The sequence below is a fragment of the Drosophila virilis genome, chromosome 2, assembly GCF_030788295.1.
Source record: "Drosophila virilis strain 15010-1051.87 chromosome 2, Dvir_AGI_RSII-ME, whole genome shotgun sequence".
In the NCBI taxonomy this organism is placed as follows: domain Eukaryota; kingdom Metazoa; phylum Arthropoda; class Insecta; order Diptera; family Drosophilidae; genus Drosophila; species Drosophila virilis.
The window spans coordinates 27,475,665-27,501,468 of NC_091544.1; the positions used below are offsets into that span (position 1 = coordinate 27,475,665).

General features: G+C 40.4%; 2 protein-coding genes across 5 annotated transcripts; both read right to left on the reverse strand.

Annotated features, from left to right (window-relative positions):
• Positions 1–10,671: 10,671 nt before the first annotated feature.
• On the reverse strand, positions 10,672–11,642 carry LOC6632472 (uncharacterized). The gene is made up of 2 exons (XM_002056137.4): positions 11,439–11,642; positions 10,672–11,376 (listed from the first exon to the last, which is right to left on the reverse strand). Exons 1-2 carry the CDS (start codon positions 11,563–11,565, stop codon positions 10,808–10,810), a joined length of 696 nt encoding a protein of 231 aa, XP_002056173.1. The 5' UTR covers positions 11,566–11,642; the 3' UTR covers positions 10,672–10,807.
• A 2,413-nt stretch (positions 11,643–14,055) lies between these two features.
• On the reverse strand, positions 14,056–15,142 carry LOC6632473 (uncharacterized). Of its 4 annotated transcripts, XR_001449941.3 has the most exons (4): positions 14,997–15,142; positions 14,762–14,941; positions 14,280–14,682; positions 14,056–14,200 (listed from the first exon to the last, which is right to left on the reverse strand). XR_001449941.3 is itself a non-coding variant. In XM_002056138.4 (3 exons), the coding sequence occupies exons 1-3, from the start codon at positions 15,042–15,044 to the stop codon at positions 14,413–14,415; spliced, it is 498 nt and encodes a 165-aa protein (XP_002056174.1). In that variant the 5' UTR covers positions 15,045–15,142; the 3' UTR covers positions 14,243–14,412. The 4 variants fall into 4 exon arrangements, 3 of the variants coding, with proteins under 3 accessions (XP_002056174.1, XP_015025881.1, XP_032289675.1); XM_002056138.4 differs by lacking the exon at positions 14,056–14,200 and having other exon boundaries at positions 14,243–14,682; XM_032433784.2 differs by lacking the exon at positions 14,056–14,200 and having other exon boundaries at positions 14,543–14,682; positions 14,745–14,941.
• Positions 15,143–25,804: the final 10,662 nt, after the last annotated feature.

Consider the following 25,804-nt stretch of genomic DNA (forward strand, 5'->3'; position numbering starts at 1 on the left):
GCAACTGCGGGATTCGAGTCCATCGAAAGCCAGCAGCTGAGGCGGCGGCTGGCCATAAACGTAAGTGAATTAACCATTCAACTAACATTATGGCCATTAAATCATTTTTGCCAGCGCCGCATGCGACGCGTCGGACCCGGCAAAACGCAAGCAACCCCTGAACAGTGGGCGTATGGCACGCATTTACTTTTGGGGCGCAACCGCACTAAAAAGAACATGTGAACTAATTTGTTGCGCCTAGCCCCACTCTCCCAAGCCGTCCCTCCTCTACACCGCCCTGCATGTATTTTGCAATTGAAATTCAACTAGAGGGTGTATGTGTAGGGTGTGTTGCGAGCGCTTCAGGAAAAAAGTGTTTACAGCATTGCAATTAATGGCGCAGTGCACGCAATGTCCGCCGCCCCACCCCAAATACCTCGTGCGGGGTGTGGCGCCACACAACACCACAAGGCATTTGGCTGCATCAGCTTAGCCAGGCTGACAAGAAATAGCACAGCGTGCGCTATCTATGAGATGCAGCATGGCTTTGAATATGCCATTGTTCAACAATATTCATATGATTGAAATTTTAATTATTTTCAAATTAAACGCAATTTGAATAATCTTAGAAAGTTAACATTGCACTTGACATATTTACGCAAAATATAAAACATGAAATAAAACTAAGATGCAGAAAATTATATTTAACATTAACAGGGAAAAAGAGTTAAAAGAAAATAACTAAGAAGTTTGCATTAAAAGTCTCTTAAACAAATTATGCAAAATTAAATTGTAATGCCAATTGTATTAATGTATTATTAAAATATAAGTATTAAAATAAAATTAAGTTATACCGCGAAAGCCCTGACATATTAAAATACTGTCATATCAAATAGTTAAACCTCATTTAACAAACACCTAAGGGAATGCCTATTTAGGGAAATAGCTTCTACACGAGCATCCCTGCTGCATACTTTAAATCTTATAGATACTATAAACTCCTCCTTTCTGCACATTACTGTGCGCTCACATATTTATTTTTATGTAAAAAAGGTGAAGTGAAATAAATTTGTTAACGAGCAGCGAACAAAATGAGCCGTAAAGCAATCAATTTGCCATGTGTTTTCATCCCAACTCATCTGAGCAAACGTATTCGTAAATGCAAATGTATTTATACAGCAGCAAATAATCTAGATATATCAAAATTGCAGACAGGTACTGGTGCAGGCAGTGTAACAGACAGGCAGACCGGGCTGGTAGACAGACACAGATTTTAACAGATTTATTTTCATTTTTACATTTTAAGATTTGCAGATTTGCGATTCACGCGTGTGCCCGAGCCCGAGAGTAAATAACATTTTTGGAGGCACTGTTCAAATGTTGCTTTTGATAAATATGATAAATAATTGTAAATATTTGTTGTTGTGCGCACGTATGACACAGTAAATACGTAGCCCACACAGTGTCATTATATGACTAAATAAATAATACAGCTCACACACACACACATGCAATCGCACACACACGAAACGTGCTGCTGTCAACGTTTGTAATTTTTAATGGCAACTTCAATAAATTACAGCACAAACTTTGGACACAATCTACGAGGTAAACAAGACAAGCAAACGGCTCAAGTTGCGAACGAATATTTATGATGATCAATATAACAATAACATAAAATTATGGTAGTAAATAAAGGGGTAAATTAAAAATGAAGGTAACCAAATTAAAAGCAATATTAATGTTTGCATAAGTCAAAATTCAATTAAAAACAAGTTGCGTCCCAATTAACGAACTCAACCCCATTGAACCTTACCACCGCCCCATTCTTCACAACTCTATCAAGAATTAAGTGGGATAACGACAAAATTTTGCAAAACATCGGCGGAGCTATGTCGTCGTTAGAGCGTCATAATATCGCCATGAACAACGGCGGAGCTATGTCATTTTCTAGCCGCATACCTTTTAGTTGAAAAAAATTAAATTAAAATAACATCGATTACACAGAGCTCATCGTACGATACAATCGCAAATGCAATTCTAATTTTAAAGGGGTCATAATATAATAATAAGTGTATTCGAATTAATGATAATAATAATACTATAATTATAGCGATTGCATTTTAAAGCACTCTAAATATTATAAATATATAAAGAAAACATGTTAATAATTATATATAATATATAACTATCTGCTGAGCTATTACAATATACCCAACTCTGTCTAATATTAAAAAAAAAAGAGTATCAATTACCATGTCTGAATATGAAGCCTAATTTATTGACAGGCGCCGGACCCAAAGCAGGGTTACTCGAACGAATCCAAAAGATAAATTTAAAAAAAATAATACCCATAAAAACCGTGAACATTGCGAGCAAGGAAAAGTAGAGTGGCAGCGGGAGGCCGAGATTGGGCATCTATAAAAACATTCCCCGTTGGCTTGACTCGAAATTGTCTGAAAATTAGTTCGAAGGGTGCATAAAATTATGGAAATGAAAATGTGAAGATGGGTGGGCGTAGTACTGGCATTACAGCATATGTTATCAATAACAAGTAGTATCGATAGCAAATGCCAGTTGAGAATTTAATTGATTTTATTGGACTTTAATGGGAAGTGCTTGAAGGCATGCGCCACGGGTCGTATGCGTGATGTGAAGCGGAAATATGAAAGGTACGAATATCGATGGGTAAAAAATCATATCTGAATTCAGACAACATTTCATAACATGTGCAGAGGGTAAGATACTTTCGTCACGAGTATTTTGATGTATAGAAAAAGACAGATCCTAACCTAGCAGGTGTTACCAGGTAACTATGTCACATAGGAAATGATTGGAGAAAGATATCACTTAAAATATAGCAGACATTTCTGCATGAGTATTTAATCTGTGAAGAGCTGAAAAAAATTTTCACTCTCTTATCTTTTTTCAGCTGGTTTCTATTCCCATGAACGGAATATATCCATAAGGACTTGGCTGTCAGTTTGTAATAGATAGAATAACTTTGCTGTTTCTAAATTCGAGGGCCTGGGTATTTCCAACAGGTGCAACGCGTTCAACGTTGTTTTCAATTGCCATTACCTTTGCTGCTCTTGGTAGCCACAACACTTGAAGAGAGAAGTTTGTCATCAATGATAAAAAAGTTCAATGGACCAGAATGTACATATATTGCATATATACATATACAACTTCACGTTATGCGAGCTGTTTATTAACAATGTTTACTTTCAATCTGGGACAAGTAGTTCGTGTAAAACTTGGAACTTAGTTAATGCTCTTTACCTGCGAGTTGATCTATGCAACTGGGCTCAAGGGTCACACCAGCCACGCTCAGGCTAAGTTCTTGGTTTAGTTGTTAGTTTGTTTACAAGCCGGCAACTGTCTTGGCTTGCAAACAGCAAATTCCAGTTGAGAGTCAAAGCATTTGGCAAATTTGGCAAAGTTTGCTTCAGTTAACATGAGTATCATAGACATTTGCGCTTAACGGCCATTTCAGATGCCGTTCATATGTTAATGTATGTGCATTAGGTTAGAAAGGTGGAGCCTCTTTAGTTGCCTCTAATTAAAAGCCATGCAAACACACGCTTAAACCCATACACACACACACACACGCACCCACCTCTCCTCAGGCTGCATGACGTACAATTTAACACTGTCACGCATCGCTTCGTGTGGGCTTTTGTATTCCAGCCTTTTTGGCCAAAAGGTAAGGCTAATCACTGAGGGTTTCGAGCATTCGGTTAACGAATGTGGGCCATCACACACTTGGCAAGTTTTCGCCCCCCCAGTTCCCGTTACCCACAATAGTCACAATTAGACTAATGAAAGCCGCATCAGAGCTATGTAATTTGATGTCCCAGTTAGACCACGTCTAGCTAGCCAGCGGCAGGCACAACTGAAGAGCACCTCCTTTTGGACCGTCTGTTTGTCTTATGGCTGAATTTGGCTTTTGCCAATTAAAATAAATTATACAATTTACACAAAAAAGGCAAAGCCTGTCAAAAACGTCACACAATTACGCACCGATTTTTAACGTTTTACACAGTTACGATAACGACTTCAGAAATATTTTCCACGGTGCTTGCCACGAATGCCGCTATTGCTATTCCTCTGGGAAGGCAGAATATAAAATGTAGAAGGTAAAATATAATGAAATGCTTTCAACAATCGATGTGCCTTGACAGACAGACAAACGATTGTCTGTCCTTATGCTGTCTGCCATTTACGTAGTGCATTGCATTTGCCTTTCACATTTTTGTTTTATACCCTGTACATATAGGATAATGTGTAAAAAATGTACTTTTATCTCCTAGTCTGAGTTATTAACTGTTTGAAAAAAACTTGTATTTGTATTTTTCGATAGCTCATTTTGTTTTGTCAAAATCGATAAAAAATATAAATTTGCAACTTATACTACGACTAATAAAATGAAAAAATGGATTACCATTTTTCGATAATGCATAATGTAACCCAAATCGATAAAAATATATTTTCTATCCACCAAATTTTCTTAGTATATTTTAAAGAATATATTAAGTTTTGTCCAATTAAATTTGTTGTATCACGTTTCATAAAATTTCCCATTTGTCTAAAAATAGGCAAATATAGCATTGTAATTTAATTTCTTTTCGAAACACAACCATTTTTGTTGCACGACTTTATTTGATGGATATTCAAATATAAAACTGTATTGTTTAGATTAGATTTAGATAATGTTTCCCGACGATAAAAATATATTTCTCCCTTAATCGTACATAACATCAATTACGAATAACTACCAGCAATATTCGACCTGTATACAGGGTATTTACTCTCGCCTAGAGCACTCTTACTTGTGCCTTTCCGTTTTTTCTAGCGTTTAAATAATTTTTACTTATTGACTGCGACAGTGAGCGACGACAATGACGCACATTTTGATGGATTAAAAGTTAAATAGCTCTCGTAGACGCCCTGGGGTATTCAAGGAGCGAGACAATGTGCCAGACATGCGTCGCGTGATTTAAATGCCCTAAAATGGCGAACCAGCAAATTTTTCAAGCCAGCTCATTCACCACTAAAGGTCAAGTGAATGCAAAGAAGAAAAAAGCATATGACTTAAATAAGAGCTGTTGAAATAGAGTTTAATTACAGTCAAACCTTTGCCAAATTAACAGACCGGAATACATAATAAAAATTTTATAAATTCACACAGCTATACGTATATATAAGACCATGTAATACTGAAAATTGTCTTAAAAGACTTGCCTTTGATACAGACTTTTATGGTAAAAGCTGCTCTGGAACAAGGAATTTTGGGTGAAGGGCACATAAGGCTGAACCTTATTCTCTAAGCCGTATATAAGCAGTATGTATATGATAATCTTGAGTATAAACAGTTTGTATATTTAAGGACCTCAATTGCTTGCCTTAGAAACTGCCAATGCCTGCTGATGGGTTGGGGTGGTGAAGAGGGGTCATTGGCCATGGCTAATGCATGCTGTGAATGGCAGCCATGACTTTTGGCCATGGCCAACGGCCATGTTAGAGCTCAACGTTTGCATTGTCTCGGGCTTCGTGTGTGTACGGGCTGCCGTTGACTGTTGCGCCGAGCAGTTTTAATTGGATAATGCGGAGCGTTGAGTGGCAGCTAATTGCGGCGCATTAGGCTGCACATTGGGCCGGCAGCGTTTGGCTGGCGTCGCTTAGCTTTTGGCCCTGTAATTAGCCGCATTGGCAATTGAAGCAAGCGAGTTTGACTTGGCTACGAAAGGTTCTTTCAGAATTTAATAAATTTAATGGCACTTTTCTTTCTTAATTTCTCAAAAGCTCTAACAAACGCCGCCTGACTGCAAAGTTTAAGCGCTGTCAACGCCGGCCAAAGTCTGCGAACTGACAAAAACTTTTGCGGTGATAAGCGTCAAGTTACACCGACTGCGACTTCGTTCGGCAGCGAGTCCTGGCTGTTATCCGTTGCAGAACTGTCTGTCCTGCATAGAAGTCTGTAACTGTATTCCGTTTTTTTTGCTTCCTACCAATACCCTGTGCCAATTGGGTATATTGGGTAAATGTCAAATGAACACCCATATGGACACATAATGTCCTACATTTCATATGCAAAGCAGCTTTATTGTAGAAACACTTCTAAATAGCCCGAAATCGATTTGTTGCTTAATTTCTAATCGACCTACTTCCAATTTCTTACCATATTTTAAAGTATGAGTCATGAGAATAAAAATGGTAATATTTATTTTTCGTTTACCTTTATGGTTTGTCTAATATTGTTGAAATTTGACTTGTTGCCTAATTTCTAGTGGATCCAAATTCATTTGCGAAGCGTAGTATGAACTACTTAGCAGTCAAATTTAAATTGTACTTTTATTTTTCGATAACTTATATCTTTTTTTTTTATAAATCTATCAGATTCGATTTAAAACTTAATTTCGAAAAGACCTAGCCCTACTTACACTCATTAGCAAATCATTCTTGAGTACAGAAAATATAACAATAAAAAAATAGGAACAGAATTTATTTACAATATGACTGTATACTCTGCTAAGTGTAAGCTGGGTACAGGGTATTTCCTGGTCCTGCATTTTCCACTTAAGTTTCCTTGTTTGGCCCTTTTTTTTTGCTTTTATTTTAGCTTCCGCATTTGAGCCAACTTGTTACTCAACTAGTACTTACAAGAATGTGACTCGACGTCATTGTCAACGTCATAGTTCTGGTCCTAGTGCACCCCTCCCGTCCGCTCGCCATTCACCATAGCTGCTGCTGCATTTTGCATCTGTTTTTGTCGTCATATCAGTTTTTGTCTGAATAGACACGTTATCTATACACAATATGGCTTTAAGTGAGCCTCTGCTGGCCGCACCAAGGTGTCAGCTCTATGCCCAGAAATGTTGGCTGTAAGCTGAGAGTTAAGAGCTCTGTGTGTGTGTGTGTGTGTGTGTGTACCAGGTTTGCGTGTTTTGAATGATATACTCAGCCGCAGCTCGTTAGCCATGTGTGTGTGTGTGTGTGTAGCATGCATTGTGGCACAGTTCTTTTGTATTTTCCTGCTCAGACGTGCATTGTGTCGACACAATCTATTGCACTCCTCCGGCTCCTTTGGCTGCTGGCTGCGGCACCTGCCACCTTCTGCTGTTGCTGCCTGGTTTTTTGCCATTTCAACTAACAACTTTTGCTGGTTCGCCTTTTGCCATAGCAATTATCAGGCAGCAAGTTTATAGACTCTTGCGGCTGCTCGTTAGCCACATTTGTTTTCAGCCCGAGCAAACATTTCCATGTGGAAATTCATCAGGCCAAGTAAATCTAAATTAAAGCACTTAGCACCTGCATAACGGAATTTAATTGAAATTGGAGAGCGCTAACCTGCAGCAATTCGATAGAACTCGATACCATTTATTATGGAAGCAACAACAACTTTGCTGGACTATAAATTTGAATTCGTGCATAAATTGGACAGCAAACTCTGTAGCTCAAAGCTCAAGTTGCCAGTTTCATTGGGCACTTTGTTTTACACACACAAGCGCACATAGACAGACAGAAATAGACAGAAATACTATGCATAAATAATTCATGCTTGATAAATTAAACAATATACTGAGGCAGCCATTAGTTATGCATAACGTATACACCATGTGCGCCAGACTATGACGCCCACACAGTGCAACAGCAACAGCAACAGCAAAAGCAACAGCAGCAAGCGACAATTGCAACGCCTGCAAATGCCCAAAACCCGGAAACGGAAACGTGCGTAGTGCATGGCATTTGCACAAATGCGACAGAGGCGTATAAAACTGAGAGCATAGTCAGCCAAGAAGTTGCCAATGTATTTTTAGAAAATAAAGCATAAAAATAACAAAACTCTTCAAATTTTTGTGCCGTCTTGAATTTCATTTCATGATTTATGCATTTTTAGTTCTTAAATAACATGTTTATTTTTCTCATCAAATTCGCATTCAATATTGCAACATGCATTTTCCCCATACTGCTATCACACTTAACTGATCTAATTACACTTCGCACCAGTTTCTCACCCTCCAACCGCCCGCTTGATCCTATGCAGAGAGAGTCTCATAACTAAGCCAGACAATGGCTCATCATTAGAGGTAGTCACCATAGGAAACCGCCCCTGGTGGTTGCTCGCCGCAATGCAAACACAGCTGTAATTATGTAATGCACAAAGGCCACATTTACCGTTGAACCGATGTGGCATCCGCTCCCCACTTGTCTTGCTCCACCAGCCCCTCGACAACGCCCACGCTATTTACAAATGTCGACAGATGCTATAATTGAAATGAAAATTACTGCAGCTGCAAAGACAAAATGTTGCAGTGACAGCTTTAGCTGCCGTCCGGAATGTAACGGGGCGTGGCATTGTCCCTGGTTATGAGCTAGAAAATGTGGTATGATGTGGCATGATAGTCTAGCTGGGCAAGCCCCCCCCTCCTTCTCCTATGGTCCCTCTTGCAGCTAGTCTTCGGAGCCAGTTTGACTGTAATTACGCATACGTCACGTTGCCAAACTGCATAACTTGGGCAAATGTCAGTCAAAGCTCATGTAATTTTGGACTTAAAAATTGCTAAACATACGCTCACACACTCGCCCACACACACGCACGCACACACACACCTCGAGACCCTCTTCTGGCCCACAGCGGCCCACACTCCTCAAAGCAATTTGCCTGCGCTTTGTTGTGCAGCCAGCGGAAGATTTTAATGACGTTGCAGCTGCATTTGCTGCTTTTACTGCTACTGCAACTGCGGCAGCTGCTGGCGCTGGTGCTGGAGCTGCTGTTGATGCGCTGTTTGTGTTGGTGACAGCTGCGTCGAGTTCTCTTAATTTTCGCTGCATATTTACAATTCCTGCATAAATTTTAAGTTCTAAACAACTCGAAATGAGAAATCAATAGATTCAAATTGTTAAAACAGCTTGATGAAGTGCTGCTTAATATATTATATATAACCTGGTATTGCCCGTGCTGCTGTTCAAAAAACAGATTAAAATATGTACAATAAAATAAACACTCTATGTGCTAAAGATTTTGATGCTCGTATTTGCTTTTTTGATAAAGATATCTTTTTTTATGCATGAAATAATTTTTCAAACTATTTATCCTATTGATTAGATATGCCTTATATGTCAGAAGCATAGCACACAATTTTCAAAATGTGTTCAAAAATCGGACTTAGGGTGCGTTAAAACTGTTTTTGAGCGTATACAAGGGTGTACATAGCGCTCAGTCAGCTGTACAATTGTCAATGAAGAATAGAAACGCAGCTTATTTATAAATTTTTTTTTATATATCTACAACTACAAGCCAGAAAAATTTTATAAATATCAGCATATCATAAGATATAATATAAAACCTACCTGCGAGAGTCAGCCAAGCAAACTTAAAGATAAACCAATTAACATGCTTTATCAAAAGTTTTCATAAAGCATAATTCGCCCCCTCCCCCTTCTACCGCATGGCAGACATTGGCGCATGTTGGTGGTGTCGAGGCTTAAGTTCCAATAAATTTAATGGAATTTAAAAGTCGTCAATCAACAGCGCTGCGCTGCAGCAAAGCCAAAGCCAAAGCCGACTCCTTGGCAAGTGCTCATTTTTAATGCATTTTACACATAAGCACGCACACATGCACGCACACACGCACATGCTTAAGCTGAAATAATAAAAACAGCCTCACAGGATGCATCCTTGAGCCCGGACGCAACTGCATCGACTGACTTTCCGCAGGCCGAAAAAAGTATTTTATAGCATTCTTTTAATTAATGATAAATATCGCACTGGGATCCCATGAAATTGGCCATCAACACGGAAGCCAGCTGTATGCGCTGTATTGAGTCCCACCGCGGGGCATTTATATCGAAATGACAAATGATGGCCGCACAGCCGCGTATTAATTGTTAACCGCAAATGCCACTCAAAAGGATTATCGACTAATTACACACCCTATTAGTAGGAGCTGGCCAACTGCAGATAGTTCAAATTTTTAATCTTTAGTCTTCTTTAATTTCATTTTCAGCACTTAAAGGAATGACATGCGAAAAGTTTCAGTTAATTAAAACAAATAACAATACAAAGCTGCTACGAATGGTGTGAATGGTCTATATGTTAAAAAATAATTACTAAGGCGCCCAAAATCGTTGTGCTATTTTTTTTTTAACTTTTGGGTGTCAAAAGTTAAATAATTCTTACTTAAATAATTCAAAGCGGTGTCGTAAAAATTTAAGTAAAATTCCTACTTAAGCATTAAATTTTTCTGAGTGAAGATTGCACACTCAATGTTCCTTAACCTATTGAAAGTTGAAACATTTGATTAATACATATTCATAATGATAGTTAAATTAAGTTTTTAATTTACAAAATTATTTATCTTTAAAACCAACACGACGAAGTTAATTATACTTTACCCAAGGCTGGACTTGACGGCAAAGTTCACTGGTAAAAGTTCGGGATTAACCCGAATGCCCATGGAACTTTTTGTTTTAGCTGGTCAGCCAGCTGCTGCTGCCCCGACTCTCTGCCCTTAACTCCAAGCCAAGCCAAGCCCGTTCCATTGTCAAGCTTAAACTGTGACACCCAAAAGTTAGTTGTTGTTTCTTGGAGAAACTTTGATGTCGGCTTCGCTTCATGAAATAGTTAGGTATTTGGAGCGGAGCCAAAGCTAAGAAATTAACAATAAATTGTATGCAAATTTAAGCAAATTGTTTAATAATTTGAATTTATTGAGAGCACTCGGGCAACGACTAAAAACCTCACAACAATTTGTAACTATTCAAGGCACAGCCCATTTATCCACATGCGAGTACACACATATATATATAGGAACTATACGAATAACTAATCTGAAAAGGACATTATATATAGCCATAAATAAAATATGCCCAGGGCACAGCCCAACTGAAACCACTGTAGAAACTTGACCCAGTCCATGGGTCGCTGATAGTCCTGATGCATGCGCTGCACGATCACCGAGAGATTCCGCTCGCCCCCGTTGGCGCCGGCAAAATGCAGCTCCTCGTAGGTGTGCACGGCGAACCACATTGGATATTGCTGGTGTTCTAGATACAGGCCCGAGGGGCGTGGCACGTCACCTGGCTGAGCCACAATGTTTGCATCGTCGGGGCCGGCATTGGGTCCCTCGCCCAGGAACGGCATGATGTCCTCGTGAAGGAGTAGACGTCGCATGCAGCGCGGACAACGCGGCATCACACGATTGTGCAGATCGGCCCACAAACAGGTCCAGCAGAATAAATGCCCACAAATGGTGATTACCCCGCCACGGACATAATCGCGGCACAGGTTGCAGAAGTACGGCGCCAATAGATGATTCCTGGGCCGGTGTCGCAGTTCCGAATTGATTGGAAATGGCCGATTGACATGCTCCTCCAGCTCGGGATTGGCTTCGACTGGTTGCGATTTGTGGGCAAATTATTGCAACTAAAATATGTATTGAATTTGGACAACCAACCTCCATCCCCTGCCGCCGAATCGCCATCATCCTCTGGCAACGCTTCGAATGTGTCCTGCAAAAAATCGGCAATATTTTGCTCCCCATCTTGCCAGTTGGCCTCATCCTCAGCGTTTGGCGCGGCCATCCTGCGATTTCGTCTCACTGGTGCGTAGACTCAAACCCAAATGTAGAGTTCGTAAAGAAATGTGTGGAAGAAAAAGTAAAACTACTTCGATTGACATTTTTTCTATTAAATACAGAAGATTGCAAAGGCGCCTGTCACATTCATCGATAGAATATTGATGATTGATTAGCCGGAAGCGACCTTAGCGCTCCTGTCACTTGATTGATGTTTGTGCAACATGTTGCACTCCATTTAGTTATGTTGCACTTGTTGGTTTTGACTATACCGTGGGTTCTGTATATTTATGACCGTAACTTGGCTTCAAGCCAGCGGCAATTAGACGCGAATGCCGCCTGCTCATAAATTGCAGCCCACACGCTGCCACTTGACGGTCTCCGCCCAAGTTGGTCCGCAAGCCAGAAAAAATCCGGACACTGTCTGACATATGGCAGCGTAATTTATGCGTACAATGAACCACTGCAACGTGCTGCATGTGGCAAATGCCACAGATTCATTTTGCATTTCCATCTGTCGTGCTTGCAGTTGACCTTTTGAGCTGAACCCAAATTTACGCGCTGCGGCTGCCAATTGCATGTGCCCGTGAATGTCCCTGTGTGTGAGTGCACATTGTCCTTGTCAGAATTGAGCGCACATTGAATGGCCATGGTAATTGCATTGTCGAATCGATAGCCTTAACGATCCATGCTGCACATACATAATTGACCCATATCTCGAGCTCGTTTTACAACATTTCAATAAATAAAACATCAATATTAACAGTGCGTGCAAATAATCATTAAATTCTTGTCCCTGATAATGGCTGCGAGCTCGACTTTGGCTTAACAATTATTTAAATATATCTCGCAGTCTCTTGATAGCCCAAGCAGCATCAAGTTCCATGTAGTTTAATCAACTTTAATAATAAAAAATTGACATTATTAATTATCTGCGAGATGATTAATAAGTTTCTTAGTCTGCTGCGGAAACAATGGAGTCGCTGCCCATGTGGGATCGTTCGCAATGAAGCACCAGGTTAAAAACTCGATGGATTTTGATGTGACTTATTAATAAAAATATACAAATAATTTAAGTAATAATTATTACAATTTATCAAACTATATTTTGACACAGACAAAACTGCTGATATTCAGCATACTCCTGTTCCCAGAAATAGATAGATTAAAGTAGATTGGATTCCTGTGTATTTTGTATTGTATTTTTGAAGCAAAATAATGTGAAAGAGTTGAGAGCGTTTCGAGAAAAAGCTCTAATTGCAACATACAATATAAATGCTAATTAGATATGAAGAAAATTATCAAACTATTTTATTTGCTAAACAGTAATTTGGAATGATATCTTCTTTTGACTCAATAAAAAGTATCATATTCCTTGGAAGCTGCATGCTTGTCTTTCGATGCATTCATATATAACCAATAATAAATATTAAAATCAATCGAGAATTAAGGTAATGCCAAAAGAGTTAATTATATAGCTGAATTTAATATTAAATTATTTCCTCAAATTAAACCGAATTCCCTATCACAACGAGAGACTATAACGAATTATTATATCGTGCTAATGAGTGAAGCATAATCAAAAATATTATCAGTTCCCATGGCATGCAGTGTGCACTCCATTTTTGCACTAACTTTGATCAGGTGGTTTAGTTAAGTTGCATGCTGGCAGTTGGCAGCTGGCAAAAGGAAACTGTTAGTTTTGATTGGCTTTATTTGGGATTTAATGGCTGCATTGGCACCGCCACCACTTGCTACCACGCATGTCGAGTCGTCAGTTGGTTTGTGGTTTTGTGGTGTCATTTGAATGTTGTAGACGCTGCTAGGCAAAGGCTCGTTATTTGCATACAAATAGCATTTGGAGCCGTAATACACTGCGTATACGCAATAAAAGTGTTAAGCACTAAAGCACAAGGACAACCGCATGGGCTGGCTATTAAATGCAACAATAAATTGTGTACACGAGTTGAATGGATCTACTGGTGTGCGTTTCTGCGATTCGACATCCGGAATCGAATGTCATGGCATGGCCCGAAATTTAATTAGTTGGCATTTAACATTAAACATTTTGCAGCTGATGTTTTTATTGTTGACGTTTCTGCTGCTGCTGCTTCGTTCCCGTCCGTTTTATTTATTTGGTTTGTTGTTTTTTTTTCGCTTTATTTTTCAGTTAATTAAACGCACGCAAACATTTTGCCCATCTAAATTATACGCAATTAAATTTGAAATTACTTTCGCGTGAGTTTTCCGCGCGGCAATAACTTAACTGGAAATTTTACTGTAAGCCCTGCTGCTGCTGCTGCCAAATGTCACATTTGATGGGCAAACACCCCAATGTGCCCTCCCCCGAAGCCAGTCGAGCATTTGCGTAATTGGCCAACGCCTAACACATCCCAGCCCAACGCCCACTTGCCTTTAACTTTTCCATTTGACAAGATTGGGCTACCTTTAAGTTGATGTTCTATATCTTAACCTTGTTTGTCTCGCTCAGAAAATTGCACTGTCTGTGTGCTTTTATTATACAAAAAAAGAAAAGAACAAAATGCAGCCAGACGCGCAGACACACAGTCATATATGAATGTGCCCAGGGTATCATCAGAGCAGTTGCAGCTGTTGCTTGAGGTGCCTGCCAGACATCAGGACTGAGTCACCCGCATTTATATGCATTTTTATATATACACATATTTATACAAGAATATATATTTTTTACGCTTTCATTACCTGGTGGAGCCTCAGTTTGGGTTACGAGTAAAATATTTATATACTTTTTGGCACGCAGGCAACACAAAGTTTTTGACATTAAATGAAAACCAATTTCTGCCAGCCGAATGGCAGCTGCTGCAGAATATTCTTGTTATGGCAAATCTTCCTTAGAATCCTGACGGCTCGATATGGACCACGAATGCTTGAATGCGGTTATAGTGACAATTATCAGAATAATGATCAGCAGCAAAAGTGTTATCACGAACAGCACAGCTGTCACTGTGCGACACAAATAACCAAACGAGCTGAACAGATCCCTCGTGCTCAAGGCATCCATTAGGTCGGATATGAACAGTGTTTGAATGACCGTTATGAGCCCGGTCAAGTTGGCCGCAATCAAAAGTATCAGCATTGCAATTAGCTGAAGTGGTACAGAAGTGGTACAAAATGGCATTAAATATAGTAAAGGGCAAAACCACTAACAGCATATGAGAGCCCACCACATAGCGTATTTGCCGTCGGGGCTCCGAGTAGTTTGAATGATATACCCATGTGCTCAGGGCGTACAGGATGCAAATGTAGGCGGTGCCTGCGTTAATGGTTTGTTCAGCCAACTGCTCATAGCTCGTGGATAGGGGCATTATGTTGCCAAACAAAGCCGCATTCAATATGCAGATCAGCTGTCAGGGATAATGCGTTGATTAACATAATTTTCGACTGCCAATCGCAACGTACCGCTGTCAACAGGAGTAAGATAGACACAATTTCCTTTCGCGAGAGCATTGCAGGTCAACGTGAATTTTGTAAATATTATATTATAAAAATCTAAAAGACTCAAAATGCTTAGTTAAACATATTCAAATAATTTTCTTTTTGTTTTTTACATCTTAAATTACTTCTGTTTTGCTGTTACTGCTGTTTTAGCAACTTTCATTAGAGTGAGGAAATGGATTCATGGGAAATAATTATTTTTTCTGCACAAACTTTAATTTGCTACGTATACTCAACAGGTTCATATCTTTTGGGCCTGGCATGCAAATAGTATATACATACATATATCTATGCCTGTACCTTTATCTATATCTTCCATTAGATAATTTTATTTTACATTTCTTATATCCAGCTTCTATAAATTAATAATTATATACATATTAATGACATTTGAGAAAGCATGGCAGATTATAATCGTTATTATATCAGACTAATTTTATATAAATATAGTTGTAATAATCATAATCTATTATTATATAACAAAATAAAGCTGCTTTCTAAGTAATATAGATATCATTTTTTTTCTTGGCAGATTTAATATTATTTTTCTGGAACAAATCTTAAATATATTATTCAAGTATTGGGTGGAAAGCGGCGATCGTCCCAAGCTGCTATATGAATGCACGAGTTGGAATATCTGCTGAGTAAACGCGATCTAACCTCTTGGAGCCCACAATTTAAATACCCGAGAATATGTCATCCAAATCCTATTTTCATATTGTTTATATTCTCACATTTCAATTGATGTCAGATTATAATCAAAAGAGCTATGGAATAATTAGCCACACTCTCAGTTGAGAGAATCAAATCAACGAGAACAGTTTCCTTGAAGCTGAAAACTTTTAAATAAAGCAACAAGCAGCTTAGCATAAGCTATAAAATAATTTTTTATCGTGTAACAAAAGTTTACCATTGGTTTAAATAAAAACAATTTGATTTGAGAGGAAATACAGATAAACTTATTTTACTAATCTTAAGAATTTTTACTCTTCTATTTTCTATTATACATTTTCTCATTGCCTTGTGGGCATTTTCTTTTATCTTATTGTGTGAAATAAGTGAATTTTATTCCTACTTATGATTTTTCTATTTCTTCAACTATTATAAAAAAAACTGTGAATACCGGTGGCAGCCCACGTTGCCTGCCTATACTCTGGTATTTATATAATCATTCAAAGCAAATTGAAATTTCTTTTGGGTAGCCTGGCATTGATGGCACTTATCTAACGGGCACAGACACTCCAGGACTCCGGCTCCGGCTACGTTTCTGGCTCCGGCTCTGGCTCATCCAGCCGCATCCACATGAAGAGCGATGCCGGCAACCGGCGCTAATTCATCAACAGTAAAGGCAATTTAGATACTCATCTAACCGGATATCGACAGGCAGTCAGGCGGCTCGGGAGAGAGCGACTGAGAGAGGGAAAGAGACACAGACAGCTGGGCAGCAGGACGACAAGTAAGCTGATGCCGATACTGATACCCTTGTCCTAGTAGCTGTGTCCTTGTTTGCGGCTGTGAGGGACGCGTTGCTTGCTCCTGTGCTGTCCTGCAGACAGGGTTTCATAAAATATTGATAGACGTGAAGTTGGCAGCGCATATTCGCTTCCGGTTCGTGTCTGCCGCAGCCATAAATAATTTGCTGTAAATGCAATCGTGGGGTTACATGGGGCGTAACCAGAACCAGAAGCGTGGGCACCACCAGGTGAACTGATGAGAGGGGGCTTGGACTGTTGTAACAGCGTGATGCTAATGGCAAGCCGGCGCTCGTTGCGAAAGTGTTTTATATGAATTATTCGCTGTGAGCCAATTTGGAGCCACGTTTACGAGCACAATTGAAACTCGACACCGTCGTTTCCCATCGAACGGCATCAGGAATCGGGCGTCGGGCAACATTGCCACAACGGAATGTGGTGCTCCTCGATTTGTTGCTTGTCGAAATGCTGTAATTTGTGACTGTCTGTGACTGTGCGTGTGTCGGTGTGTGTATATCGGTGTGTGTGTGTGTGTGTTTTCATGTGTATCTTCCCTGGCGCTTTTTAATAGCCACTCGCCTCGCTTGACTCGAGCGACTGTTGCTGCTTATTATTGCTGTTATTGTATCGCTGCTGCCCGTTGCCTTTATCGTTGTCCCCACTCCCCTTCCGGTGCTTCCCTTCACTCCGCGCAGCGTGCGGCATGGTAATGTGTATTTAATGACGCTATATCATGTACAAGCTGGAGCATAATGCTCTGCTACGACTGGGCCTTGTCTGGTGCCCGCTGTCATCAATGGCCACGGCCAAAAACCCAAAACCTAATGTCCAGTGTAGGCAACCAACCCGAGCTGCTCTCTGGCTCTCCAGCTGACTGGTGCCAATAAAGCAGTCGAGTGCGCCTGCTGCTACGCATTTCAAATTTTTATATATGTTATTTCATTTTTTTTTTTAACTTAATTTTTAATATATTTTAAAGTGGCGCCATAAAACGTGGACGGTGCCTTAATTGACGATCCGTGCACCTCGCCCTTTGGCTAATATGGCAGCATAACGATGGTAATAGCATTAAGAGATTACTTATAGAGATGCTCTGGCCATTTTACAGAACTAATTGCATCTAATTGTGGTCAAATCTGTTTGAGTTGAGTCCGGCTATTGCTTAAGTTTTCTATTGAAGATGCGGGTGAATGAATATTTCACATAGAGCTTCTCAGCTTAACGAGTTTATGTTTGCTTTCATTAATATGGCTTGTGCTACGCCCCCAACAGCATAATGCTAGTCAACGTCAGCTTCCGCACAATTATACAACATTTTTAACACAACAATCATTTTTAATGGCCATTCAGGAGTCATCAGGATAAGCACGAGCAGGACAAGAAGAGGGATTTGCAGCATATAAAACAGCTGGTTGCACGGCTGATTGCCTCGTGGCAGGTCGCTTGACTGAACGCTTAAGCAGATTGAAACAATCTCCGGTGTGTGTGTCCCTCTGTATGTGTATGTGTGGGTAAAAGCTTCAGTTGCGTTAAAACTGAAGGGAAATGCTTTTTGCCTTAAATCTGCTGCTTCTTATGCGTTCACCTTCTGCCCCGCTCGCTGCAAATGTCAGCCGGATAATTTATAATGAAGTTTCCTTATTGACAGTGGCAGGCGGTGTAGAGCACTCCGCAAAGAATGGGGGAGGGCACTTCCGCACTTGCATTGATTTTTGGCCGTCATGCATGCAGCTTGGCTGACAATTGGCATAAATTATGGATGGCAACAACAACAGCAAAGAAAAACGCGACTGGCAAGCCGCATAAATTGAAAATTACCTAGCAACCGAGGACTGACAGCAATAGCAGCGACGATGGCAGCGACAGCGGCAGCGGCAGCTTGAGCTCAGCAAATAACAATCAAAATCACTTTCGACCCACAGACGATTTATTTATGGAGAATGGAACACCATTAGAAGTGGCAGCAGGAGACAGCATCAGAAATCACAACTATGAGGCCTTAATCGCTGGGGCCAGCCACATCGTCAGATCGTCAGAGATTTTGATTTATTGCTATTTTATTTGCGCATATCCTTATTTGCCTTGTGTCGACTTATGGCCCAGTTCCCGTCCCCGTTCCAGTCTCTCACTGCTTGCACGGCCTAAAGCTATTTTATTGTTCGATAAGTTATCAGCGGTCGAGCAAACAAGCAGTCGAGCAAAAGCAAACGCTGTGGCTAAGACCCTGCCTCGGCCCGGACCTCGGATTGGCTCCGACTTCAACACCGACTCTGGCTCTGGCTCCAGCTCGTGGCCTGGCGATATCATAATTTCACTCGCTCGAAAAGTAACTGTGTTTATGTTTTGTACAGGCTGCCAGCCTGTCACACTGCCGTGCGGCGCATAAATCTAAATTAAATGCCTTTTGCGCAAGAAAAATATAAGAAACCCAAGGACGCAAGGGCGCGACTAGTAGTTACCCTTTGGCTGAGTTGAAAGTGATTCAAAGATCGGAGATACATATAAATAATATAGGCCAGCATTAACCAATTCGATTCTAAGCTCTAATATCATTTAATTAATGATTAGTCGCAGTATTAACTGAACTATTTGTCCAAGGAATAAAAGTCGCTTATAGGACCTTTAGAGGAGTATAATGTTTGAAAATTATGCTTGCTTAATGACTTTTATATACACAAAGTATTCATATAAAGCAGTAACCTACTACAGTTGATTGGAGTAGGAATATGCTTAAAACAATTCACAAAAAGTGTTTTTTAACATTTAAATATCAATAAATTGTAAATGTGTCTATTCATAAATTATGTAATTCTTTAAATATTTTTTTAAATATTGAATTGTTTCTAAATTTTCAAAAAGTAACAATACGAGCAGTTGAACCAAAATAGCTTAGCTTTAGATTCGGCTTATTTTTATTCAACTAATCGGATTTAAGGTTCATTATATGGAAAATAAATTAAATCGTCCTGTAAAATTCGAAATATATTTAACTGCTACGTTTTTTTTAATATATCTTAGACAGAGGGATTTTACTGCCAATTTACGCCCTAAACTATTTTCTTTCTTAAATTCCAGCTTGCCCCTTAAAGAAATACTGCTGTTTACAGGGTATATGAAAAAATAAAAAAAACATTCAGCACGTTGTCACTCGATGTGACTGTGTGAAAAAGGACCTGGATTTGAACTGGAGTTCGAACTGGGACTGCTGCTGTGGTAACCACGCCCAATTTTACTCCCACTGCCATTCGGCAATGGGCCTTGGTTGGTGGCCAGCGCAAATAAATATTAATCATTGTGCAATAATTTTCTGCTGTCAGCCAAATTTAAGCAAAGTATTCATAATCCACAAGTGAAAAACCACTTTTGACAAATCGTTTTGTGCGTCTTTTTTCCCGGCATATTTATCGCACATTTATTTACAGCAGCAACTCAAAAAACACTTTTAAAGTTTCTGAGCTGATTTGAGATACCAAATTCTATATTACAATCACAAGACTAGCTGCGGAGGTCCTGGGCGGCCGTTGTCAGACGTAAACGGGCTTGTAATAATGAAAATATATTAAAGAGCGATACCTTCACACGTCGTCTTACAGGAATCGGGTGGGCGAACCGGGGGTTGCACACGGGTTGTCGGTTTCTAACTCGTTTGGGTCAAACGAAAATGTTGTTTATGCATGGGCATATGGGCGTGGCTGGGTCTACAGTTTGGCATTGTCCTTGCTGTTGCCGCCGGCTGTTGGCATTCGATGCACGTAGCGCATTGTTTGAATTTCATGGCGACTTTATGAGTTTTGTAATCAAACAAAGCCACACACATACAAGCACACGCACATATTTGCACACACACACAGATGCTGTTGCTGTTGCCCTAACCTGCGCATTAATATGCCCACATGTGGGGGCGTTTGCACAAGCGTGGCGCTTGTTAATGCTAATGAAGCACACTGGGCCATCAAATATGAACGCCACACACAAAGTCGACTTAAACTTCGCTCAAGTTGCAGCAGCCGCCACTTAAAATGTCTGCTGAAAATATTTTATTGCATATTCTAAGGCGCACACAATACCTGGGCGCGGCAGAGGCAAAAAAAAATATACCCGACAATGTGATTTATTTGTGTTGCAGCACTTAAAAACTAGACGCACACTCAAAGTAGACGTCACACCCACAGGGGGCGGGCATTAGACTGTCTGTAAATTGAAAGGTATTTCTGGAGCTGTTCCAGGGCTTAGTCAGCAGACATGCTAGCAAACAAAGGCTGTCCGGCCAGAAATTAACTAAGCAACAGTCTGTACAGTCTGTACGCCACCCAACATTTTAGCCACCCACGCAACCACCTACAGTGCAAATAGCTAAACCACTGTGGATGGTCCTTTGCATGTCGGGAGCGTGTCGTGTGGAGCTATCGGTGACCATCTATCGCCTGCCTGCTCAAAGGCATTAAATAAATATTTGCTGGCCTCTGCAGGAATTTTTCAACACGTCGCCACCAAACGCATAAAGCACAACAATGCCGAGCATGCCATGATACACACACACACACAACAAATAAGAATATATATTCTAAATATCATATCATCAGCATTTTTCGATAGAGTCCTCTCTGAGGGGAGTGGTGTGCGGCTTTTGGGGTTGACTTCGGTGGACAGTTCAGTGTTTATCATTTATTTTTTGATTTGGGTATTTAAGGTGCGGATAGGCACTAATGTTTGTGTGGGTGCGGGCGTGCGTAAAGGCTACCCCAGTCGCCAATTGTGTGTTTAGGTAAGGGTATTTGCCCGGCTGTTGACAGCTTAAGTGTCATTTGGCAGCTCGAGCATGACTAACTCTCGTATTTAATCTATCAAAACTAATAAATTGCGACAAGCAGAATTGAGAATTATGTTGTCTTCAAAGTGCTGCACGAAACTGCTTACACTTTTCTATTCCAATTAATCTTACGAGTAGAATAATCGATATATGATATGATACCGAATTAAAAAAAGTTTGACTTTAAAAGTTCAAAAATTCATTGTATCGATATATCCAGTTACTTGTCAAAACTCAAGCCGAATTTTATGCTGAGGAACTTTAATTCATGACTTTAACTCTAGATTGATTTGAATTTCGTATTTAAGCCATTAATGGAAGTAAAATATATATATTAAGCTCGGAATTTTCTATTCAAACACGCCCTCTAAATTTAACGATGTATTGAATTTGGAAAGTTAAAATACCAATTTAGTGTTTAATTGGCAAAAAACCCTACCCTAATTATACCAAAAATTAATTCAAATAAAACTTATAGATAATAAAGTTTAATGTTAAGCCACATTCACTCATATTATCTATACGTAAAAGAATTTGAAAATTTAACACGTCGCAAATCTAATGTATTTGCAGCTGCTTAACAATCTATCATTTAGTTTCGCTGATAATTATTTTGTTTATGTGATTTGCTTTTGGCTTACGGATAACATAAACGTGACTGCAACAGGACTTTTAATTTATGCACTTTTCAGTATTGGCACAGCATATCTAATCAAAACATGATCCACACAGACACACATTCATACACATAATTACACACATTTCTGTAAGCATATGTCGCTACAATAACAAAATGGCCGCTGCGTGCTAAACATTTGAATTCAAAATAATTAACTCGCATGCTAATTAGTTGCATTATCAATACAAAGCTCATTATTGACGTTGGTTTGGGGGCGGGGCGAAGCACTGTTGTTGTTGAAGTCCTCCCAGCGGGCCAGTATGATATGGCCATAACATGGTTCAGACATTAAAGATTCACACAGTTGGCTTTCAGAGTCAAAACGTTTTGCTAATGGCCATTTATGCAGCTCATAGATATTCATATACGATAAATAACCAGTCATCAAAAGCGCAATATCAGCAAGTGTGCGGCAAGTGCAATGTAGGACCGCAACATAAATCATGTGGCACAAACTCACACTTACACACACACTCACGCTGTGGCAACAGCCTTCAAGTGTCCTTCTCTGCCTTGGCATGCGCTGAATAAATTTATTGTTGTGCATTATGTTGCCTAGATCGCAGCTCCTTCATATGCACATACGCATACGTACTATAAAAAAATGTCCATTATGAATATAAAATGCATTGCATTTACCGTGGCAACCTCACAGCATGGCAAATAGATGGCCCGCATTGAGTAAATAATGCCTGGCAACTCGTATAAATGCCAAATTTTCAAGCCGCGACTCGTATTTTAATTATGAATATTAATTGGTGTGCAAGCCGCGCCCTCGTCAGACCAGCAAGTGGGAGCTAATCCCTGGCAGGCTTACCAAATAAACTCAAAACTAATGGCATAAAAAGAGAGTCTATGAATAAATCACAGCAGATTAACTCGCAAATTATGCGAAAGGGGATAAGAGCCTCACTCGGCATCAGATCCTAAACAAATATGGGGCGCAATACCCAAAACACAAAACATTTTCCGAGCTACACTCAAAAATAAACAGTTCATGTTCGAACATATATTTGCATATATGTCGATGATATGTGGACCAGACCTCAGCTTAAGCGAAAGGCAATATTGAAAAGCTATCAGAAAAGATTTGCCGACTTAAGGGAAAAATATCTTAATAAATGCATGAATGTAAATTATTTCTTTACATTTTATTACTCTTTATTTTTTGTTATGTTTTGTTATTGAATTTCTAGACCAACCAGAAATTATCGCCCCTTATTACTATCTACGTGCACAACTGATTACGCTATGCACAATTCTTTTCGCGTGCTATGTAAAAATTATAATAGTTTGCATCACGTTTTCTCTACCGAACTGTCTCTACCCCTAATAAAATCTTTGCTTTCAGGATACCTTCGGGAAGTCGCTGACCATTCACAGCTATGAGCAGGGGCATAGCTTGCCGGACAGGCTGAAAAATTTTCCCCCACCGGGTCGGTGATTTCCCATTACTTTTCTCTTTGTCCTATCTACTTAACACTCTTTATCTAACTTACACTGCTTTACTTTATTCACAATCTTCTTACTTTCTTTTTTCCTATTTATTGTATTTTCTTTATTAATATAGCAAATTAAGATTATATTTAATTTTACTTGAGATCACTTTTTTCCTACTTACAACCTTCTGCTTAGATGTAGGCTCTAATAGCGTCACTGACAAAATTAGCTGTGAAAAGGGGCACAGCTGGCCGGACTGGCAAATAAAACACCTCCATCGGTCGGTGATGCTATTTAGAAAATTGTATCCTTAAACTAGGCTTTTAGCATATAATTCTATTGTACAATCTTTTGTATAATGATTAAGACACTCGTTTTGTCGACCATTAATTAATAAATAAAATAAATAAATAATCCAAAACGACATGGCTCCGCGCGGAGATATGACGTTCCAAAACGACATAGCTCCGCGCGGAGATATGGCGTTCCAAAACGATATAGCTCCGCGCGAAGATATGACGTTCCAAAACGACATAACTCCTCGCGGAGATATGACGCTACAAAACGACATAGCTCCGCGCGGAGATATGACGTTCCAAAACGACATTACTCCTCGCGGAAATATGACGCTCCAAAACGACATAACTCCGCGCGGAGATATGACGCTCCAAAACGACATAACTCCGCGCGGAGATATGACGTTCCAAAACGACATAACTCCTCGCGGAGATATGACGCTCCAAAACGACATAGCTCCCCGCGGAGATAAGACGTTCCAAAACGACATAACTCCTCGCGGAAATATAACGCTACAAAACGACATAGCTCCGCGCGCAGATATGACGTTCCAAAACGACATAACTCCTCGCGGAGATATGACGCTCCAAAACGACATAACTCCGCGCGGAGATATGACGTTCCAAACCGACATAGCTCCGCGCGCAGATATGACGTTCCAAAACGACATAACTCCTCGCGGAGATATGACGCTCCAAAACGACATAACTCCGCGCGGAGATATGACGTTCCAAACCGACATAACTCCGCGCGGAGATATGACGTTCCAAAACGACATAACTCCGCGCGGAGATATGACGTTCCAAAACGACATAACTCCTCGCGGAGATATGACGCTCCAAAGCGACATAACTCCTCGCGGAGATATGACGTTCCAAAACTACATAACTCCACGAGGAGATATGACGTTCCAAAACGACATAACTCTGCGCGGAGATATGACGTTCCAAAACGACATAACTCCGCGCGGAGATATGACGTTCCAAAACTACATAACTCCGCGCGGAGATATGACGTTCCAAAACTACATAACTCCGCGCGGAGATATGACGTTCCAAAACTACATAACTCCGCGCGGAGATATGACGTTCCAAAACGACATAGCTCCGCGCGGAGATATGACGTTCCAAAACGACATAGCTCCGCGCGGAGATATGACGTTCCAAAACGACATAGCTCCGCGCGGAGATATGACGTTCCAAAACGACATAGCTCCGCGCGGAGATATGGCGTTCCAAAACGACATAGCTCCGCGCGGAGATATGGCGTTCCAAAACGACATAGCTCCGCGCGAAGATATGACGTTCCAAAACGACATAACTCCTCGCGGAGATATGACGCTACAAAACGACATAGCTCCGCGCGGAGATATGACGTTCCAAAACGACATTACTCCTCGCGGAAATATGACGCTCCAAAACGACATAACTCCGCGCGGAGATATGACGCTCCAAAACGACATAACTCCGCGCGGAGATAGGACGTTCCAAACCGACATAACTCCGCGCGGAGATATGACGTTCCAAAACGACATAACTCCTCGCGGAGATATGACGCTCCAAAACGACATAGCTCCCCGCGGAGATAAGACGTTCCAAAACGACATAACTCCTCGCGGAGATATGACGCTACAAAACGACATAGCTCCGCGCGGAGATATGACGTTCCAAAACGACATAACTCCGCGCGGAGATATGACGCTCCAAAACGACATAACTCCGCGCGGAGATATGACGTTCCAAACCGACATAACTCCGCGCGGAGATATGACGTTCCAAAACGACATAACTCCTCGCGGAGATATGACGCTCCAAAACGACATAGCTCCCCGCGGAGATAAGACGTTCCAAAACGACATAACTCCTCGCGGAGATATGACGCTACAAAACGACATAGCTCCGCGCGGAGATATGACGTTCCAAAACGACATAACTCCTCGCGGAGATATGACGCTCCAAAACGACATAACTCCGCGCGGAGATATGACGTTCCAAACCGACATAACTCCGCGCGGAGATATGACGTTCCAAAACGACATAACTCCGCGCGGAGATATGACGTTCCAAAACGACAT